The 20,957-nt window shown below is 34.4% G+C and overlaps 1 protein-coding gene and 1 non-coding gene across 2 annotated transcripts in view; both read left to right on the top strand.

The window, feature by feature from the left end:
• Positions 1-20,957, top strand: part of PTPRQ (protein tyrosine phosphatase receptor type Q) — a 199,271-nt gene that overhangs the window by 113,290 nt on the left and 65,024 nt on the right. Inside the window, exons 27-29 of the mRNA XM_042944646.1 lie at positions 10,009-10,130; positions 15,761-15,947; positions 19,192-19,436. Of these exons, the coding sequence (XP_042800580.1) occupies positions 10,009-10,130; positions 15,761-15,947; positions 19,192-19,436 (554 nt within the window). The remainder of the gene's footprint in view (positions 1-10,008; positions 10,131-15,760; positions 15,948-19,191; positions 19,437-20,957) is intronic.
• LOC122225707 lies at positions 10,527-10,631 on the top strand. Its single transcript, XR_006205317.1, has one exon. It is a non-coding gene; the product is annotated as a U6 spliceosomal RNA (small nuclear RNA).

Genomic DNA, 20,957 nt, shown 5'->3' on the forward strand with positions numbered 1-20,957 from the left:
ACCCTTAAAATTCATTTCGTAGAGGGACGCCTGGGTGGCTCAGTCAGTTAAGCGTCTAACTCTTGGTTTTGGCTCGGGTCATGATCTCACAGTTCATGAGGTTGAGCCCCACATCAGGCTCTGTGCTAACCGTGCAGAACCTGCTTAGGATTCCCTCTCTCTCTCTCCCTCCGTCTCTCTCTCAAAGTAAACAAATAAACTTAAAAAAATCATTTCCTAGATTATTACAAAAGTTACCTAAATGGTCTTTCTGGTCCCATTTTCTCTACCCTTTACCTGAATCTAGCTTTGGAATATACCTATCTGACCATGTTATTCCTCTGCTTAAAATCTTTGATAGTTTCCTATTTTACTGTTGTGTAAAAAATCATACTTTTTAGTATGCTCTATAAGATCATCTATGGTTTTGCATTATATTCTCCATACATGCCTTGCTCTATCTCTTTTGTGCTCCAGAATCTTTGCTATTCTTTCTTACCATCCTGTCTTCTTTTTGGAGACCAGCTTCTTTTCTTTAGGTTTCACACCAAACATCTCTTTTACAAAGCCTTCTATGAGTTCCTCTTTCCACTCACACATCTAAAAATTGTTTCTAAAGTATTGAACATATTGCTTCATAATTGTTTCTCTCTCTCTCTTTTGTGGAACTCTGAGCTCCTTAAAAGCAGAGATGACTAGGTGATTATGTTATATATATATGTTTCTACCCTCCATGCCTACTCAGTATCTAACACTAAATGATATGGCATTTGGACTCAAGGAAGACATTTGACTTAATGTGCAAGTTTTTCAATGTCCAAAATCTCCATTGCAAAGTAGTTCATATTAATTACTTTCCTCAATTTTTTTTTTGGTCTATAACTTGTCTTTCAAATACTTGCATGGTTATAGCCAAAATTAAAATTCTCCCAGTTACTGTCCATGTTTAACATGTTCAGCTTCTTTTATTTCACAAAACTAGTCTATTTTATATTGCTGATACTGTTTTTATTTTAACTTTTATTAATATAGGGAGTATGATAACTGCATGTAGGAAAGAAATATGCATTTAATAAATTGAGAAATATTTCAAACAATAAAGGAAAATAATGCATTCCTATTTTAGAAGCAGTAACAGTATCTAAACAATTAACTGAGGTACTAAAGTTAATGAATTTGTATAGTAAGGTGGGATCATAAGAGATTGATAGTCCGTGAAGAAAACAGAGGAGAATAACATCTAAATTTGGGCTGCTAAGTATGATTACAAAGAAAGGATATTTGAGTGAAATCATAATTTAAAGGTCATAATAGTGAGCATATAAAATTAAAGGATTTAATAGAACATCCCACTATATATTTAACTCAGAAGGGCTTTTGGTAGGTTATTAAGCAAGTTTTCAGAGTTTAAATAAAAATATTTTGAAATTCCATTACATAACTACATAGAATGTGTTTTTCAGCAAAATCAATAAAAATAAAAGGATTTTATAAAGATCATCAGTTATTTTTTAAATCATTATCACAAGAAAAAATTGAGAAAAAATATCTTTCCCCTAAGTATAGCTAGCTGTATTTTATCCTTCAAATATTCAAATGAATTCTCTGACTTTCTCATCTCAAACTTCAAATCTCATGTTGAATTATATTTATTTGGACTTTCCTGAGAATCTTTTTTCTCTTCGTTCAGAAAGAAGTGTGAAGTTAGGCTTAATTCTTTGTGATTTTCAGTCATTAAGCTCAGTTCAGGTCTGCCTCAATACTAGGCCCTGGGTCAACAAAAATTCAGCTTCATTTTCTTCTACATTTACTAAGAAAGTTGGGAGAACTCTGATTTGACTATGGAAAACTCCCAAATCTGAAAAGACCATATAATTGCTATACCTAGTAGTTTAGGGCACTTTTTGGTTGGGCCCAGTAACTGAATTGAGAGCCCTTGGCTGGGTGGTTAAGAATAATGACAACAGCTTATCAAGTGTTTGTTCTGTGCTGGTTCTGTTCTAAGAACTTTATACACATTGGTTCATTCATGAATTTCAGTTATTTCTAGGGTAGAGTCTGTGCTCTTAGATCTTAACTAGGACTTGGGTAAAGCCTCCTGATGACATGAAAGTACCATAAAAAAGAAGCAGAGGGGTGCTAAGTAGGATTACAAAGAAAAGATATTCAGGTGAAATCATAATTTAAAGGAAATAATAGTAGGCATACAAAATTAAGCTGTTTACGAAAGCTTCCAACTCCATATTTAATGTCAAAAAAAAGTTTGCCAAACCTTAAGCAAGTTTTCCAGAATGTAAATAAAAATATTTTGAAATCTCATTTGCATAAGCAAATGCAATGTCTTTTTCAGCAAAATCACTAAGACAGTGAAAAGAAATTTTAAGGATTATCACTATGTGATATTATTAACTTTGACAACTGGGACTAAAACAGACCTGGAGATATTATACAAGCTTCTAGTGTATAATGCAACTATTTCTATTCCCAAACACATTGGATGGGACTTTTCTTTACACTTTTAGTTTGTCTCTTTACTGATACACCTGATAGTTATTTTACCCTGATTATACCTGCATACAATGAAGGGAAGGATGAAATAGGAACATTTATCCTGGCCCCAACCCTCCATCGTGGTGATAGCCTCATCTGAATTATTCCAAGCAGTTCCTTCACAGAGCTTCAAGTTACTGTAGAACTGATGATGTTTTCTTACGTTCTTATGGAACACGATGGCCTGTTATTACTCTAGGCACATTGGAAATGGGAGGGAGTGACAGTAGGGAGAAACCTCTTCATAGTTTTTCCAGAATAAATGGAAGGTAGGAGGAGACCACTTTGGGGAGTGTGTGTTGGCTGCATGCATATTTCCACATCTATCACCACAAGATCCCAAACCCTCCACTGCTTCCTTAACTATCACAAAAGCAGTAATTCATTCCCTATCCAGCCTTCTGATTCCGTGAAGTCTGGGGTGTGACCGCAGAATGCACTTTCCTAACAACTTCCCAGATAATATTGATGCTGCTTGTATGAGACCATATTTTGAGAACTGTTGTAGAAAGTTATTTTGTAGACGTAATGCTATTCTAGAAAAAGATGTATTTTCTGATCCTAAAAACAATAGTACTAATATTAGAATACTTTTATTCTTAACTGGTTTGGCTAGTATTAGAAGTGAGAGTTTTATGTATTTGGTATTTTTTTTTCAACTTAAGCCAGATTGAAATGACTCAGAAAATTACTCATTACACATCACAGAAAATGGTCATTCAATGAGGTCTAATACTATGGGCATCCATGAATCATTCTCAGTATTCATTAAACAGTCTGATTAGACAGATTCTTAGGCTGATAATATTTGCCTTTGTGATGCTATCTTGCTGTTGGGAAATCTCACTATAAAACAAAATTAAGGTCTTGTGGAATGGTAGGAGATATTTTATACACCAGTCATAGTGTCCCATAGGAGACAATGAGATCACCAGAGTTTAGAGAAACATTAAACACCAAGAAAGGACAGCTGATTAGTGTAGTACTGTAACCAGTAGGATATGCCCTGAGATGCTCTTGGCCTGCATAAATATAGTCAATCTAATTGCTAAATTTCTTTAGGTCCCTTGATGAGCTGAATTATTTAAAATGTAAGGAATCTACTTAAACCATCCAATTAGATTTCCTCTAGTCCTGAGAGACATGTAAAACTTAAAGCTAATTTTTCCAGGTGTGCTAAGTCAAAGCGAACTCAGTCCCAGGGGCTAATACTTGTATATGCTGAGGAAGAATGGAGTCTCTCATTTACTGATGATGGTAGGTAGGAATCTGGTGATCCACTGTACCAAATCCTGAAACCAAAATACCCTGAAGGGTAGGCCCTTAAAATAAACTTTTAGCTGAACTTAAATGATATACAATTTAAATCACATGTGTAGAGAGCTCTATATTTTCTGTCTTGTGAGTTGTCAAATCTTTTGTTTATATTTATTCTTTTAGGAAAGTCACTCTAGCATGGCACACTAAAAACTATACAGTATTTTCTACAACATTTTTCATCATTAAATTTTCAGGGATCTGCAAAAGGCAAAGTTCTAACAAGTTTTTGAATGTGCTTATTCTGAAAGAATAGTATTAGACATACCAAAATATATGGTTCTTAATCAAACTGGCATATAGACTTAGGGGCATTAAAACTCTTATATGTACTAGCCAAAATGATGGTCTATCCAGACTCACCTTTCAGCTGACACACTTAGCACGGGGACACAGATGGATGGGAAAGATGACCCTGACCCACATAAGACCCACATTCCTGTGCAAGGATAGAAGCATGATAATCAGGAAATTATGGTTGTTAGTTACAGAAAATGCATTATTGTGAAAACCAGGGGAAAAGTGCTTATGAGAGGAAGTGATTGGATTATGGGGAATGAGAGAATAAAGATAGATCATTCCTACTGAGTAAATTGCTGTGATTTATAAGAGAAAGGGTATAGTGATATCTTGGCCCATTACTGACTAGATTCATTTCACAAACAATCCTAAATCAGAATGTGACAGTTTATGGAGAGACAAACAAAGTCTCCCAAAGATGCTTATACATTGCTAAGCTTTTAAAGTGGCATATTTTCAACTCTCTATGCCTTTAGGATTTAAACTTCCTTGGTTTTTGTGGTTGACATTTATAATTGTAATTTTGCATTCTCCCTTATGTGACTCTAATAATAGTTTACTTCACACTGAAATAAAGAGAAAAAAAATACTGGTTATGTTTTATTATGTATTTTTGGAATTTTGACAGTTTCCAAAAGAATATTACCTAAAAGAAATTTCAAAATATTATATGCTTAGAAGTACACTATAATATTTGAGACACTATTAAAATAATTAGATGTTGTTTTTTAACAGACGAGCAATTTGGTTTTCTATTTATTTCTCTTAAATTACCTATGAATTAAATGAGTATCTTTAATTGCTTTATACAGATGAAATAAGTAATTAGTTACATATTATATTATATAGTATGTTCCTATGTCAGTTTAGTTATGTATGTGTTTACTTTTATTTATTTATTTTTTTAGTTCAGATTTAGGAGTTCTTATCCCATTATATTCTAATCCTTCATGAATACAAATTGATATAATACATTCTAAGAGAAATTTTTCACACAGGATTCAACACTGGAAACACTTGTATAACAAAAAACAGGCAATTTCATCAAATTTACTGAAAACACAAATGCTGTTTAGAGTGATTATTTCTTTAAAAAGAGAAAAAATAAAATCTTTGGGAAAAGTTCAAAAAGTGTCATTAAAGCACAGCTCAGTGAGGGGCTAAATATCTTGCCTTTTGACAATTATTGATTAGTGTATAGAACTTAAAATATTTAGTAGTGTGAGTGGTTAGTGTGTGCCATGAATGCTCTTTAAATGTCATTTTCCTCTCAGCTCTGCTTGGAGTAACAGGCACTCCCTGATGAGGGTTTGATTACTCGTATTTAAGGAACGATTGCAGGGTTGACATTTTACTATGGAAGACAAGCGTTGAAGCAAGGCCTCAGTACTGCTTTCTGAGCTGGTCTACAGACATTGTAGCTTGCAAGACTAGCCAAGGTTTCCCTTGGGAAATGGTTTTGGATCTGTCCTCACTCGAGACCCAAAAGATCCAAACTACCGAAAACAGGAGATGTAGACATATTTCCTTGGAAACATTTCCAAAGACAAGCTACTATCCACATAGTCACAGAAAATCCTCAGTAAACTGTGTGTGTTGTCTGGGCAACAATAATGTACCATCTTGCCTGCCTGCTAGAATGAGTTTGGTTTAAAGGTTAGTCGTGACAGCCATTGAATTGGTATACTTTATAGAGGTATATGAATTCGATTCTGGAGATAATATTTCCTCTTTTGATCTAATTAAATTTGACCCATCTTTCTGGTATGAGTTAGATACCAAGTGTCAAAATCTATAGGGCTCCTTTAGACTATGAAAATATAGGATGGCATTGTCTTTTTGTCCATGATAGCAGTTCTTACAAAGACCCTAGCACTGGTCTTAAAGGCCCTACACAAACCTGTCCCCATTTCCTCTCATACTCTCATTCTGACCTGGCTTCAGGATCACTGGAGTCCTTGTTATTCCTAGAACACACCAGGCAAAATCCTGCCTCAGCAACTTAGCATTAGCTATACTCTTGTCTGTGACACTCTTCCTTCAAACATTCTCATGCTTCTTTACCTCCTTCAGATCTTTGTTTTAATGTTAACCTGCTTAGAGAGGCATACCCTGACCACCATATTTAAAAGTAACTCCCATCATCATCCCCATTCTTATTACCCTACTTCATTTTTTATCATAGTGAATATCATTTCTTAGCATGGTATATAATTTACTTAAATATCATTTGTCTCCCTCCACTAAAATAGAGGTTCTATGAATTTTCATCTCCTTGATTTTCTTCTCTATCACTGGCACTTCAAAAATGTCCGCCGTGTAGTAGGTGTTCAATAAACAGTTCTTCAGTGAAGAATAGCCGTTACATTCTAGAAGCTCTACATGGATAGGTCCACAATTACTTCCATCACTTTTATAGGCTTTGTGTCTTCCCAGTGTCTGGCATGCAGAAGGTGCTCAATCGATATTTGTTAGTTGGATGAATGTATACATTTCATCTAAAAGCCAGCAAAACATTTGGGAATAAATAAAGAGAAAAGGAACCTAAAATATGTTCTTAAAATGGTATACTTTAAATTTGTTGGCTGTGAATAAATTGCTCCTTTCCACAATTCTTCTTACAGACCTGGAAGGCAGGTTGTGCAAGAAGATTAATAAATGTTAAATAATAAAAACAATTATTAATTAGTGGTTGTCTTAATAAATTTGTACTTCTAGCTTATCCCCTTTTACAGAGTCAAAAGCAGAGGATAGGTCATTAAAACCTGCAAATCATCTAACATTTTCAAAGCGGATTTCTCCATGAGGAAAGTGTGCAGTAGTGATCAGTAATGGTATACCTTGCCCTGAAGCCTATCCACTCCTCATTTAACATTGTGAATAAAGAGATTCAGGGATGCTGTTTGTTACATTGCTACTTGTTAAGGTGGACATAACATTTCTAAGGAATATCCAGCTTGGAAAAGAAAGAGAGTTGCCACTCTTAAAGATGAAATATGTTATTCTGTTAGGGCATCCAAAAACAATTATGCAGGTGGCAGGAGAGCTCTCAGCTCTCATTTGTTATGTGTAATTATCTAAATGAATTATGCTACAATTTGAGGCACTTTTCAGAAATCTAGGATCATAAAATTAAAAGTAATAAAGTCTGAAGATCTCAGAATATACAGGTGTGTTAGTGCTGGGATTCCATGATCTCTCCACATTAGTTACCAGAGAAATCACGTTCCCAATCCTGTTATCATTATTAGCGCCTTACAGCTCATCACATCTCGGAATCCTGAAGCATCCCCTTTTCACTCTCTCTCCTGGATGCCTCCTTGGGCCATATGGACTAGGTCTCTGAGTCATTGTTCAGAGAGTCAATGTTGCACAAGGATCTGAAAAGATACATGTAGGAAGAATATGTTTGGCATTTTCCCACAGAAACTTCCCTATACAGGTTTGCTACGGTTGCTAGATTCCTCTGTTGTTATTTCTGAATACTGTTTTAAAATATTTTAATGCTACTACTAAAATATATGTTTATGGGCTGAGTCAGGTACCTAAATTCCACACATAATATCTCTCTTGGAAGTATATTCTAAGTGCTAATAAAACATTCATAGTTTAAAGAATTGCCACTACTATTAACATTTTAAATAACTATCTGATACTGAAATACACCTTTTGGCTCTCTTCAGAGCATATGACTCACGTGAACCAGATATGCTTGCCATGTTTATGCTATCCTGATTTGTAAGGAATTATCTGAAATGTAAAAAAAACAAAACAAAACTTTTCCATCCTGGTCCTGTCTTCTAGGCTTATCCTTCAAACCGTCAGTGAGGCATTTCAGTCCTTGTGAATGTCTGACTCAATGAGTACAAATAGAAAATTATTATCTCCTTCCATAGTCTTGTCCCTACCAAAACCATTATCTGTTCCTGAATATGTTGTTGGTGTGAATTCTATGAGCATTCTCCTGATTAACATGGGAATTAGTTTTTGCTACATATTCTATGTCTGTTTTTATCCACATATAATCAGCCTCAAGTTAAAACAAATTTTTTTAAATTAAATTTTCTAAATAGCTCCAGGATTCATCTCTTCCTATCTATGCCTAGTGCCACTATCCTAATTTAGGATCTCATCCCATCTCATCTGGCTTTTTGGAAATAGCCTCTCTGGGCTCAGTGCTTCAGAGCACTTACCTTTTTCATAGCTACCTGAGTTTTCTTCCTAAATCACTAGAAAAATCATTCCTTTTTCCAAAACTTTCAATGACAATCTATTATTTAAAGAATGAGCTTCACATTTATTTTAATAACCTTAGTTCCCAAAGGACTACTTGAGGTTTGTTCCCTGCTATATTGCTCCACGAACACCAGTCTCTCTATAATAATCTGTATTCCTTGAATTTAGGGATTCTGAAACTTTTTTGTACCATAGATTCCTTCAGCAGTCTGATGAAGTGTGTGGACCCCTTCCTAGGATAAATTTTGAATGTATAAAATAATAAACATAAGCTTACCAAGGAAAGCAATTATACAGTGATAAAATTCTATCTGTCTGTGGACCCTGCTGTTTATGTCTTTGTGGCTTTGGCTGTGATCCTTTTAGCAAAGAAGTGCCCCTAAACCTGCTCCTCTGATTATTGAAATCCTTCTCATCTTTCAAAGCCTGTTCAATTCCCATCTCCTCTGTGCAACTTTACCTAGACTCCCTCCTCCATCTATACTCACCACTTCACCCTTTGCCCTCTCATAGTCGATTCTTTGTATTTCTAATTAGTCTTTATCTTAACCTTGCCCTTTATTATAATACATTGTACTAATTGACAATGATGGGCCAAATAGTAAACTAACTGGCCACTTTCACACATTTTGAATTCATGGTTCTTTTACAACGCTGTGAAATATGCATCTGAGGAGGAAACTGAGGTCCAGAAATTTTGTTGTTTGACCAAGATAACACAGTTTTGCTCTTATAAGTTATTCGAGGAAACGTATGTTTTAACTTCTTCTTTATACCTTCTCAGGATCTGTGGAATAATATTTGTTCAGTAATGTTTGCTCCTGTGGATTTAAAAATCAGAAATACTGTGAAATACTTATCTCCCAACATTTAATGTCCTAAGAATTGACAAGAGGCCATAGGAGGCCAGAGATACACACAACAGTGTGCCTAGTTCAACGCATGTCCCATCAAGTGCGACTTAAATCCTTCTTAACCCTCCTAGTTCCTAGCGGTTTCGCAAACTGAAAATTTACACAAGGGTTTTCGGTAGTCAGTACCTTAAAATATTATCTCTTGTTTTGCACTCATGATTAAAAAAAAAGCAACAGTAATACAAATAGAACAAATTAAAGAATTTGGAATCATAATGAATGCAGGAAATGTTTACATTTGTGATAATATCATTGGTATAACCTATTTCCTATGTTTCTCCCTCAGTGAAAACAATAAAAGCAACCCAATTTTAAATATAATTCCCTTGTGCCAGTTTCACTTTTCTGTAGTCAAACATGTTTCCACAGGTTTTCCTAAAACGATATTCTTAAGCAATCTATTTTTAAATAAAAACTTTTATTCGAAAAGATTTATTTTGCAATAGTAAGACTTACATGTCAAAGTATTGTTTTGAGTTCAGAAATCATATATTTATGATCATTTGTCTCTCACGTGGAAGTTTATGTATAGTAATTATATTGCAAGAAATTACTTCTTTCAATTTGCCAACGCCTTTAACATGCTGTGAACTACAAAATAATGTATAATTAATTCATTAAAACTATCCTTTTTTCCTGGCCTTTTCTATTATTGTATTGTAGCGAATACTAACTCAAATGTCTCAGGGTAATTGATTTTCTATTTCTATAGCTCCAGATGGTCCTCCTGAAAATGTGTATGTGGTAGCAACATCACCTTTTAGCATCAACATCAGCTGGAGTGAACCTGCTACCATTACTGGACCAACATTCTATCTAATTGATGTCAAATCGGTAAGGCATGTCTTACCTTCTGCAAAAGGCGGTATAGAGAATGATTAGGAATATACATTTTGGAATCAGGCTATTTGAATTGTAATTCTAGCTCTGTTAGACCCTAAACGCATACTGAAGCATATACCTAGGCAAACACCCTGTGTGTTCTTCACTATACACATCTGTAAAATAAAGATTAATAACAGTACCCAGGGTACAAAGATTTTTGTCAGGACTATATTAGAAAATATGCATAAAGAACTTTAAACATTGTCAGACACATAGTAAGGATCCAAAAATGTACATAAAGTATGATTAGAATGATTAGCATTATGCTTATCCTCTGGCTATAGATGATGTATATAAACAGTCATTAAATTAATAATACATTGGTTTAAAATACAGTGAAAACATACTTGCTTCGGCAGCGTATGTACTAAAATTGTAATGAGATGCAGAAAATTAGCAGGGCCCTTGTGCAAGAGTGACATGCAAATTTATGAAGTTTTTCATATTTAAAAAAAATACAGGGGCGTCTGGGTGGGTCAGTCGGTTAAGCGTCCAACTTTGGCTCAGGTCATGATCTCATGGTTCGTGGGTTCGAGCCCCACATCGGGCTCTGTGCTACCAGCTCAGAGCCTGGAGCCTGCTTCGGATTCTGTGTCTCCCTCTCTCTCTGCCTCTTCTCTGCTCATACTCTCTGTCTCTCTCTCTCTCAAAAATAAATAATAAAGATTAAAAAAAATTTTTTTAAATACAGTGAAAAACACCTCACAATACAAAAAGGGAGAAGACATTAAGAGAAATAGCTCCCAAATAAGGTAACATCAGAGCTTAATTTTGAAAAATACTTGAAGCAGACCATAAAAAGGAATGGTAATAAAAGTGTGAAAAGTAAGACTCAAGAAAAAGCAAGTGGTTCAGGAATCCCTGGTGAAAGCATTCAAGAAAAGGGCTGAGAAAAGGAGCTAGATCAGGAGGCAGACTGTATAACATGTAACAGAGTTTGGGTTTTATGATAAGGCCAGTAGAGTGTCAATTGAGGAATTAAAGCAGTGTTGGGATATAGATTTCTATTTTATAGGATCAGCATGGTTGCACTGCAGAGGATAGAGCAATCTTAGTACAAAATTAGGCAAGGGGACAAGAAGCTATTAGAGTAACTGGGTAAGAAAAGATAAGGACAAAGGAAATGTAGTGAGGCAACAGAATGAAAAATAATTTAAATCTACAGGATCTGGCAAAAAAAATCAGTGGATGGTGAGTGAAAAGAATAATTGAGGATGATTTTAAGATATATTATTTGGAAAACTGTGAAGAGAAAGAAATTTTTAGAGGAAAGGAATGAATTCAGTATTATATGCCCTAAGTTTGAGATGCCTGGGAGACCTTCAGATGAAGACAGTATTAGCAGTATTATATATCAATCTGGAGCTCAGGAGAGGAAACCTGAATTTGGAGATTTGGGAGGTGTTGGTATGATAGTTGAAATGATAGGAAGAGATGAGATTAAATATGGAACATGTAGTAAGAACCTCTTCTGTAACAGCTAACCTGAAGATCGAATCTGGGGAATACAAATGTTTAAATAAGAGGGCACTGAAGTCACCAGACTAGAGTAGCCATCGAGACAGAAGGAAACCCAATAATGAGAGTCAAGCCTTTCTCTTAAAATAGGATGATCAACAATGTAAATAATGCAGAGTTTTAGCTAGGATGAGGATTGGAAAAACTGTGTTAGCATCCTGCTTGGGTTTCACTGGACCTGATGACCTCTCTTCTGGTGACATCTAATGCATTAAGTCGAGTAATTTATGGGCAATTCTACCCCTTTCTTGCCTATCTCTACCTATCTTTTGTTTAACTTTTATACTTTTCTTATGTCTTTATATTATTTCTAAAATGGAAGTGCTTCTATCTCAAAAGACCTGTCATGATTAAAAGAAAATTTAAGGGATTTCCTTTGTAGAACATTATTTGTGAAGACTTTTAGTTCATAATTAGCCAAAAGTAATCAGCATGTACGACAAATGCTCTGGGACTATGTATTAAAAGCAAATTATAAAATGATAACACAGTGTTCGGTCAAATAAAAGATACCTATTTTTCGTGAAAACAATTCTCTTTTGATTGTGCTTAAAGGAAGGGAAAATAAAACATTTTTTTAAAAAGTGATTCATAACTTCATTCTCTTAGCATTCTTATTGAGATGAAAAATGAGCAAGAGAAAGAGAGAAGAATGTATAACGTTATAACTGCTTATTTTTATATCAGTTACACAGCATTACCTTTCCTTTGCTAACATTTTGATGTAAATATGTTATCTTCATTTTGCATAAAGGGGAATTGAGGCACAGAAATTATAAATTCTCCAATAGTTAAGACCTGGCTAAAACCAGCAGATAATGGTGTGACAGGAGAAAGGAAAAACCATCAAGTAGCAAATAAAATTTGCCAGCTTGAAATATATGCTCATCTAAACCTTTTGAGTCAAAAAGAGCAAGTATTCAAACAGATCCTGGCACTTCATAGTTTCCCTGGGATTCTTGGAACTAAGCATTTAGTTCCTTCTTTCTTTCTTTCATTCAACACATACTTTTAAATACATCCAACATTCCAGCATTGTGCTCAGTGCTGGATTATGTGTAAGTGAACAAGTTTCATGTGGTCACTGTTTTTCGAGCTTATCTGCAGCTCATTTCATGGGTATATAATTATCTATCTTCAAAAATCATTGGCTTCTACACCAGGGAAGAACACATATCATTGAATTTAGGACTTATGCTATAGCCTGACCTTTGCCAAGTACTAGCCACAGAGACATAAGACCCTTTTCCTAGGAGACTTAAATTAAGCAAAAATTGACAATCTTAAAGATTTATGGTACAGATATCACCTTGGGTGATACTACTGGAAATTAATGCATTTTATAGTCCTTTGTTCATTGCTCCCTTTATTTTTTCAAAATAACAAACATTTTTTGTTTTGTTTTGTTTTCATCAAAATAAGGATGCAAAACATAAAGTTCCGCTCTCAAGTAGCTCACACTAGGGTGTGAGACACCAGAGTATTAACAGCTAGTTACACTCCAATTACAGAGTATAAAGTATGTAATTTTTTCTAAATATACACTAGCAAAGTAATTAAAGTTCTTATTATGAGGGTCATACAACACAGAAGAGACTTCAGGAGCAGGTTAAATTGATTGTGGAATGAATAGAGGTGTAGCAGGTAGGGAAGGGTGCAAATGGGGCAGGAAGAAGAAAGAAAATACAACCAAATAACAACTGACATTGCTTATAAAACTGCCACACTGCAAAAATGATGGGACACATTTCATAATAATAATTGATGATCAAATATAATATGAGCTTGGAATTGATAGAGAACAATGAATCAAAAAGGTCTGAGGTTTCAGTCTCAAGTAAGTGGATAAGTAATGATTAACAATGACAAAGGGTAGGTTTAGTGAAGAAAGATAGTGAATTTAAGATAGAGTAGATCTGTATCTGTATCTTTTTAAGTTGTATCTGTATCTTTTTAAGATACAGTAGATCACAATCATATTATGTCATATTTTTACCTCAATATTGTTATCCACTGTTTTAATGGAAGACATTGGAATAGTGTAATTTTACTTTTATATGATCAGGCCCGGTGTAGTAGTAGAGAGTTCTGCATTCTTGAAAGACTTGGAAGGAAATCCTATCTCAGCTACTAAATAACTATGGAATCTTGAGAAATTCACCTAAACTCTATAAAATCAGAGTTCAGATAGGTATAGTGGTCAGTCAAGCAACGTAAATGAGCAGTCAAAATGAAGCCAACTGGATGAGGTAGTGATGAATTGGACACTTACGTCCCATTACAGAAGTCAACTATAAGTCATCTCTAGATAATTGTTACCCAGCATGAATATAAGCCTAGTCTTAAGGAAAGATTTTTATGTGATGTTTAAATATTGACAGCTAACTAAATCATACACACTTTCTACCAGTGAGTACATGCACTTGGTCAATGGTATTGCTATGCTGACTTGTTTTCTGCCACTTAAGAGACATGAGGCATCTTACTTGAAATCTCTGTCTGAGGTGGGAACAATCTATTTGACTTTGCAATACACATATTATTTATTAGCCTTTTTCTACATCCCTCATAGTAACATCTTCTTTAAGTTAAAAATCTCTTAGAAAAGAGCATTTGAAGAATATTTTGAACAAAAACCTTTCAAAGTTACAAGGGAGGGTCAAGTTGAAAATGAACCTAGTAATGGGAACAGTGTGGTGTACAGTCTGGTTTTAAGTGCTTCAATTAAGATACCTGAGAGTAGGACATATTATAGGATTTCAAATTTTCTGATGTTCATTTCAGGAAAGGCCCTTTTTAAAAAAATTTTTAACATTTATTTATTTTTGAGAGACAAAGAGAGACAGAGAGAGACAGAGCATGAGTGGGGGAGGAGCAGAGGGAGAGGGAGACACAGAATCTGAAGCAGACTCCGGGCTCTGAGCTGTCAGCACAGAGCCCAATGCAGGGCTCAAACTCACAAACTGTGAGATCATGACCTGAGCCCAACTCGGACACTTAACTGACTGAGCCACCCAGGCACCCCTGAAAGGCCCTTCTTTTTAATGCTAAAAATTTTAGCTATGTTTAATCCCTGCAGGACTAGGCCAGACTCTCCATCAAAGACATAGTATGTTTGAGCACGCTATACAACTATATTTAATACTCCTAAGGATGCTCATTTTTGCACATCTAATAATTATAACATCCGCAATTAATAGAGTCCTTATCCAGTGCCATGCATAGTCCTAGATGGGAATTTTTCAAACTGCCATCATGACTAAATTTCTTAAATGAACTGCAATAAAATTTAAAAGAGCAGAAAATATCAAAGTGCATTTCAGAAAGAAGTTGTATTTCTCAACATTTTTTTAAGTGATAAAGAAGTGTGTATGTGTACACAGAATCTGAAGCAGGTTCTAGGCTCTGAGCTGTCAGCACAGAGCCCAACACGGGACTCAAACCCACAAACTGGGAGATCATGTCCTGAGCTGAAGTCGAATGCTTAACCGCCTGAGCCACCCAGGTACCCCTGTGTTTCCTTTTTGTAGGTCATGGTCAAAAGAAATATCAAAATCTCTGTGCCAGCTACTTCAGATCTATTTTTCTAAACCTCAACAAAACAGTTTAAATAGATGTTAGTACTCCAATTTTACATACAGAGAAAGTAAGACACAGACAACATAAGTGACTTGTCAAATGCTACAGGAACTATTACGTGACCAGATTGGAATTTAAACCCTTAATGGTTGATTACCAAAGCCTATATTCTTTCTCCTATAAGACATTAAAGTAGAAAGTGGAGTTTCATTGACACAAGATGATACTTACTCGTTCACTGGAGGGGTTGATTACTTGTGGTTGGTTGATTTTTTTTCCTTCTACTTTCAATTGTTGAAATATTTGCTTATAAGGAAACTGTTAAAGTAGTATTTTAGATTTCCCAGGACAATCTGACTGTAAGAAAAAATAATTTAAATCTTGGCTAGATAAATATACCACATGTAGCTTTTTATTATTATGTTTGGTGATTTGGATCTTAAGTGCTGCTTCCTTTAATTACTAGCTATTTTTTCCTATAGGTAGACAGTGATGAATTTAATATTTCCTTCATCAAATCAAATGAAGAAAATAAGACCATAGAAATTAAAGATTTGAAAATATTCACAAGGTATTCTGTGGTAATCACAGCATTCACTGGAAACATAAGTGCTGCATATGTAGAAGGAAAGTCAAGCGCTGAAGTGATTGTTACTACTTTAGAATCAGGTGAGGCATGTTTTCCATCATTGCTAAAAATGGACAGATTTAAAGGTGTTTCTTAGAGTTTCTCACACCACCCCCTAAAAAAGGATACATGTCACAAGAAATTTTTAAAGTGTATGAAATACAAAATATAAAATTGAGTGATCCACTGTAATTGACAAAAGTGAAGTTTTCTGTTTACGTTTTTTAGGCATAGTGGAGTTGTGGAGAATAATCAGTTCTTGGAAATACAAACAAATTAGCTCATGATAATGTACTGAATTCTACTTTTTATACTTATTTAAACACTAAATATTTCAGAAATTGAGTTACCTTGCCTATTTTCCAGCAGTCTATGGCCACTAATGCCTCATGTAAAATTCTGTCCGTTAATTATTTCTGTCTATGACTTAAATGCACATGAAAGTGATAATACTCTATCATTATGTATCTGGAATTCAAAATTAGAATCCAGGTCATGCTTACCATATCTGTTTTCTTAACCTAATCAAATGACATGTTTTATTATATAACCTATTTAATAAATGTCAGAATCCGTACAGATCATACAGATTTCCTCAAGTTCCTCCAAACAGGGTCTGAATGAATAAGATTATAACCAATAGGAATTAAGTGTGGAAAGTCAGCTTCCCAGAACTTGCTTGCCCTGTCCTCCTTCAGACTCCTGATGTTCTTTGCCACCAGATATATCTTTGGAAAGAGCACATGAAGGGATGTGTTGCTATAGTTTTTTTGTTGCTATCTATAAGGTAAGTATAGGAGGTAAAAAATGTTTTTTAGCTAGTCTTTTCATTGTGTTATATACTCTATTGTCTATAAAATTATGGTTCTACGTTAAAAGATAACATCTTATCCTCAGCACCTAAAATTTCATGTTTCCATTTTGCTGCCACATATATTCCAGATATCTATTTTTTATGATACTTTTACACTTCTCCCTCATCCTACCTGTGAGAAAAGATGTTGCTGAATTTATTCCCACTCATACCATAAAGCACTGATTGTCAGATCTTAATGTGCTACCTCTCCCAAAAATTTTGTAGTTTAATAAATTACTACTAAACCTCTAAGAGTAGAATTTGAGGTGTAAAATAAAGGATATTTGGAGAATAAGAAATTCTTTCCAACATTCAGAGAATTATTTCACTTATCCAACCTTAAAACTGATCTGATTTTTAGAGAAGTCTCTTATTAAAATATTTTTATATCATATAAATGTATACAAGCAAATGTGAAAATAAGTCTTGAGCCGATTTAATTTTTACTTTAGTTATGCATTTTTCCACTTAAAGTGTGATATTTGGCACTATAACATGTTTATTTGTTTCTCTTTTTTTCCTCACTGTTATGTATTTGCTTGTTTTTTTGCCTGCTACAGGGCACTATCTATAGAGATATTTGCCAGATGATAAGTAATAAATAAAGATAATAAAGCTTAAGCATCTGAACTATTGACAGTCAAGTATTAACAGCCTTCTTCATAGGAATTCCTTCACTTAGTGTGGAAGATATGTCCATTTCAATTTGGTCAAAGTAGATAATTCATGCAATCAGTCACTTGTATAAAGCACACTAATTATGCAGCAAGAACTAATTACTTTATTCATAAGTTAATTTTATCTTCACGTGTATCATTTTCTTTCATGATAGTTTACTGATACTTAGCTGCTATATGTTAGGCTAATTTTTATCACAAATAAAATGGAATATCTAAAATATATAAAGAACTCTCAAAACTCAACACTTAAAAGAGGTCCAATTATAAATTGGCAAAAGACATGAAGAGACATTTCACAACAAAGGAGATAGAGTGGGCAACTAAACTCACGATAAGATAGATTTTCAACACCACTAGCTATTAAGGAAATGCAAATTAGGACCACAATGAGCTATCGCTGTGCATCTACTACAACAGATAAAATAGTAATTAAAAAAGGGTGATGGATGGGGCACCTGGGTGGCTCAGTCGGTTGAGCGTCCGACTTCGGCTCAGGTCATGATCTCACAGTGGTGGGTTCGAGCCCCGCGTCGGGCTCTGTGCTGACACCTCAGAGCCTGGGAGCCTGCTTCAGATTCTGTGTCTCTCTCTCTCTGACCCTCCCCTGTTCATGCTCTGTCTCTTCCTGTCTCAAAAATAAATAACACATTTAAAAATTTTTTAAAAAAATAAAAAAGGGTGATGGTGCCAAATTCTGGCAAAGATGCGAAGAGACTGGTTCTCCCCTTCATTGCGACTGGGAATGAAAGAGGGTACAGCCACACTGAAAAATAGTTTGGCCACTTTTTATAAAACCAAACATGTACTTAGAGCACATTACCTAGCAATCATACTCTTGGGCAGTTATCACAGAGAATTAAAAATGTATGCTCACACAAACACCTGTAAATGAATGTTAATAGCAGGTTTATTAGTAATAACAAAAACTGGAAACAACCCAAATGTTTTTCTGTGATTAAATAAACTTTGATGTATCCACAAAATGAAACACTACTCAGTAATAAAAAAATAAAAATAAAAAAAAAGAGTGAACCATTGATACATACAACAACTTTGATGGACCTCAATCATTATTCTGTTATTTTTCTTAAAAGGACAGAACCCTGGAGGACAATGGTTAGTGTTGTGGGGATGCATGGAGTGTAAATACAAGGGAGACCAGGGGGAAGTTTCTTTATGGTGCTGGAATAGTTCTGTACCTTATTTCTGGTGATGATTGCAGGAATGTGTACATGGAATGAAATTGCATAGAACTGCACACACATTTATGAAAGCATGAAAAAATGGTGAAATCTGAATATGATCTGTAGTCTAATTAAGAGTCCTGTACCAATGCCAATATCCAGGTTTGATATTAAACTACAGTTAGGTAAGTTGTCACCACTGGAAAAAGCTGGGGGAATGTTCCAGGGGACTATATGTCCCATTTTTTGCAACGTCCTGTGAGTCTATGTTATATTTAAATAAGAGGTACAAAAAGTCATATAAATGCCTTCTATATAAAAATAAATACATGTAAAAGTCAAAATAAATACATGACCCAACTAACTGGATCACCATTATGATTCCTGTGACCTATAGATGTTGATGATTCTGCTGTGTATCAGCCATTTTGCTTGTTTCCATAATATATATAGTTTTAAAAGTTTGTGTAACATAGTTTATAAAGAGAAATCTAAGCAAATAATTTGTATATGTAGATTAAAAAGAGGGGCACAATTTTAAAAACTGCTTAATATTTTATTTTAGTCCCCAACGATCCACCTAACAATATGACATTTTGGAAGATACCAGACGAAGTTACAAAATTTCAGTTAACATTTCTTCCTCCTTCTCAACCCAATGGAAATATCCAAGTATACCAAGCTTTGGTTTACCGGGAAGATGATCCTACTGCTGTCCAGATTCACAACCTCAGTATTATCCAGAAAACTGACACATCTGTCATTGCAATGTTAGAAGGACTAAAAGGTGGACATACATACAATATCAGTGTAAGCATTCATAGCTTTTAATCATTTACCTATTTTACAAAGTCAGTTTACAAACTCACCATTCAAAAATACTGAAGCTTATTGTATACACTAGATTTCTCGTATCTTGTTGTAGGATTGTGTGAGACATGCCAACAGAAAATAATATGCAGAGAAATGAAATTGCTTATTTCCTATTATAATACAGCAAGTACTGTGAAAACATGTAGATAACAAAAAAGTTTCTACAACAATAGTAGAAATCCAGAAATAAAGGAGAAAGAAAAGTCATGTTAAAAGTAAGAGAGCAGTGATATGCAAAGAGATAATTCTACCTAAAGGAAGCTGTTAATGTGTGCTTATAAATGGAAAACGGAAAAGCAAATTTCAAAGGCAAAGGGCAGATGTAACTACATGTTTGAAATTCATGTGCATTTCATGTAACAATTACTAAAGCTAAGTATTTTACATCCTAATTCTAAATTATCCATTTTAGAATATATAGGTGTATGTTTATATACATACAAACAGACACATACACATAATTTATTTCAAAAATGTATTTTTGTGGCATCTCTTGAAATTTTCAAATAGAATTATATGGTTCTGAATATCATCTTTTAATAAAAATAGTGTTCACGCTAAACCTTCAGGTAGCTTAGCAAACTACTTTTCCTACCACTTGTTTATGATTATTGTGTAATCATCAGAATACTGTTATTAATAATTTATATTCATATGTATGTTTTTCTCTGTATATATTGTATCTATATATCTGCATATCTTCATTTCTTCCTTCACTCACTGTGCTGCTAGGGTTCTTGTTGTATATCCCATTAAATGAACCACTACTGTGAAAGATCTGTTAGAGGAAGGGTGGTTAAGAGAATGAACTGATCTGGGTTCATATCCTGATTCTGCGGTTTGTTTCTGGGCAGTTGCTTCAACTCTGTACCTCAGTTTTCTTACCTAAAAAAAGAAAGACAGAAAGAAAGAAAGAAAGAAAGAAAGAAAGAAAGAAAGAAAGAAAGAAAGAAAGAAAACAGTAAATTCTACTCTTGAAACTAATATTACACTATGTGTTAACTAACTGGAATTTAAATAAAAACTTGAAACAAAAAAAGAAAGAAAGAAAAAAGCAGTAATAGGAATGATGACTTCTTTATAGGGCTTTGGTAAGGATTAAATTTATAGTTATGGGAAGTAGCAAGTGCTCCATCAGTTTTGCCTTTTGTGAATAAGAGAAAAAAATTGAAATGAAACAAAGTACAATTAATTCATAATTTAAAGAGCAATAAAAAATTCTCTGTTCAGAAAATGCAATTTATAGCATCCTCAACTCCTAGGAATTTATTAGAAATGTATAATGTACACCTCTGTCTCGACCTAGTGAATCAAACCTGCATCTCTTCATTCAACAGGTTTACAAATGACTTCTTTGTACAATGCAATTTGAGTAGTGTTGCCCAACTTTTCATTTAGTATCTCACTTGAATGTTGGGTTACGCCATAAAGAAGCAAAAATAATATTGTGCACCATAA

This window comes from Panthera leo, chromosome B4 (genome assembly GCF_018350215.1).
Source record: "Panthera leo isolate Ple1 chromosome B4, P.leo_Ple1_pat1.1, whole genome shotgun sequence".
Classification (NCBI taxonomy): domain Eukaryota; kingdom Metazoa; phylum Chordata; class Mammalia; order Carnivora; family Felidae; genus Panthera; species Panthera leo.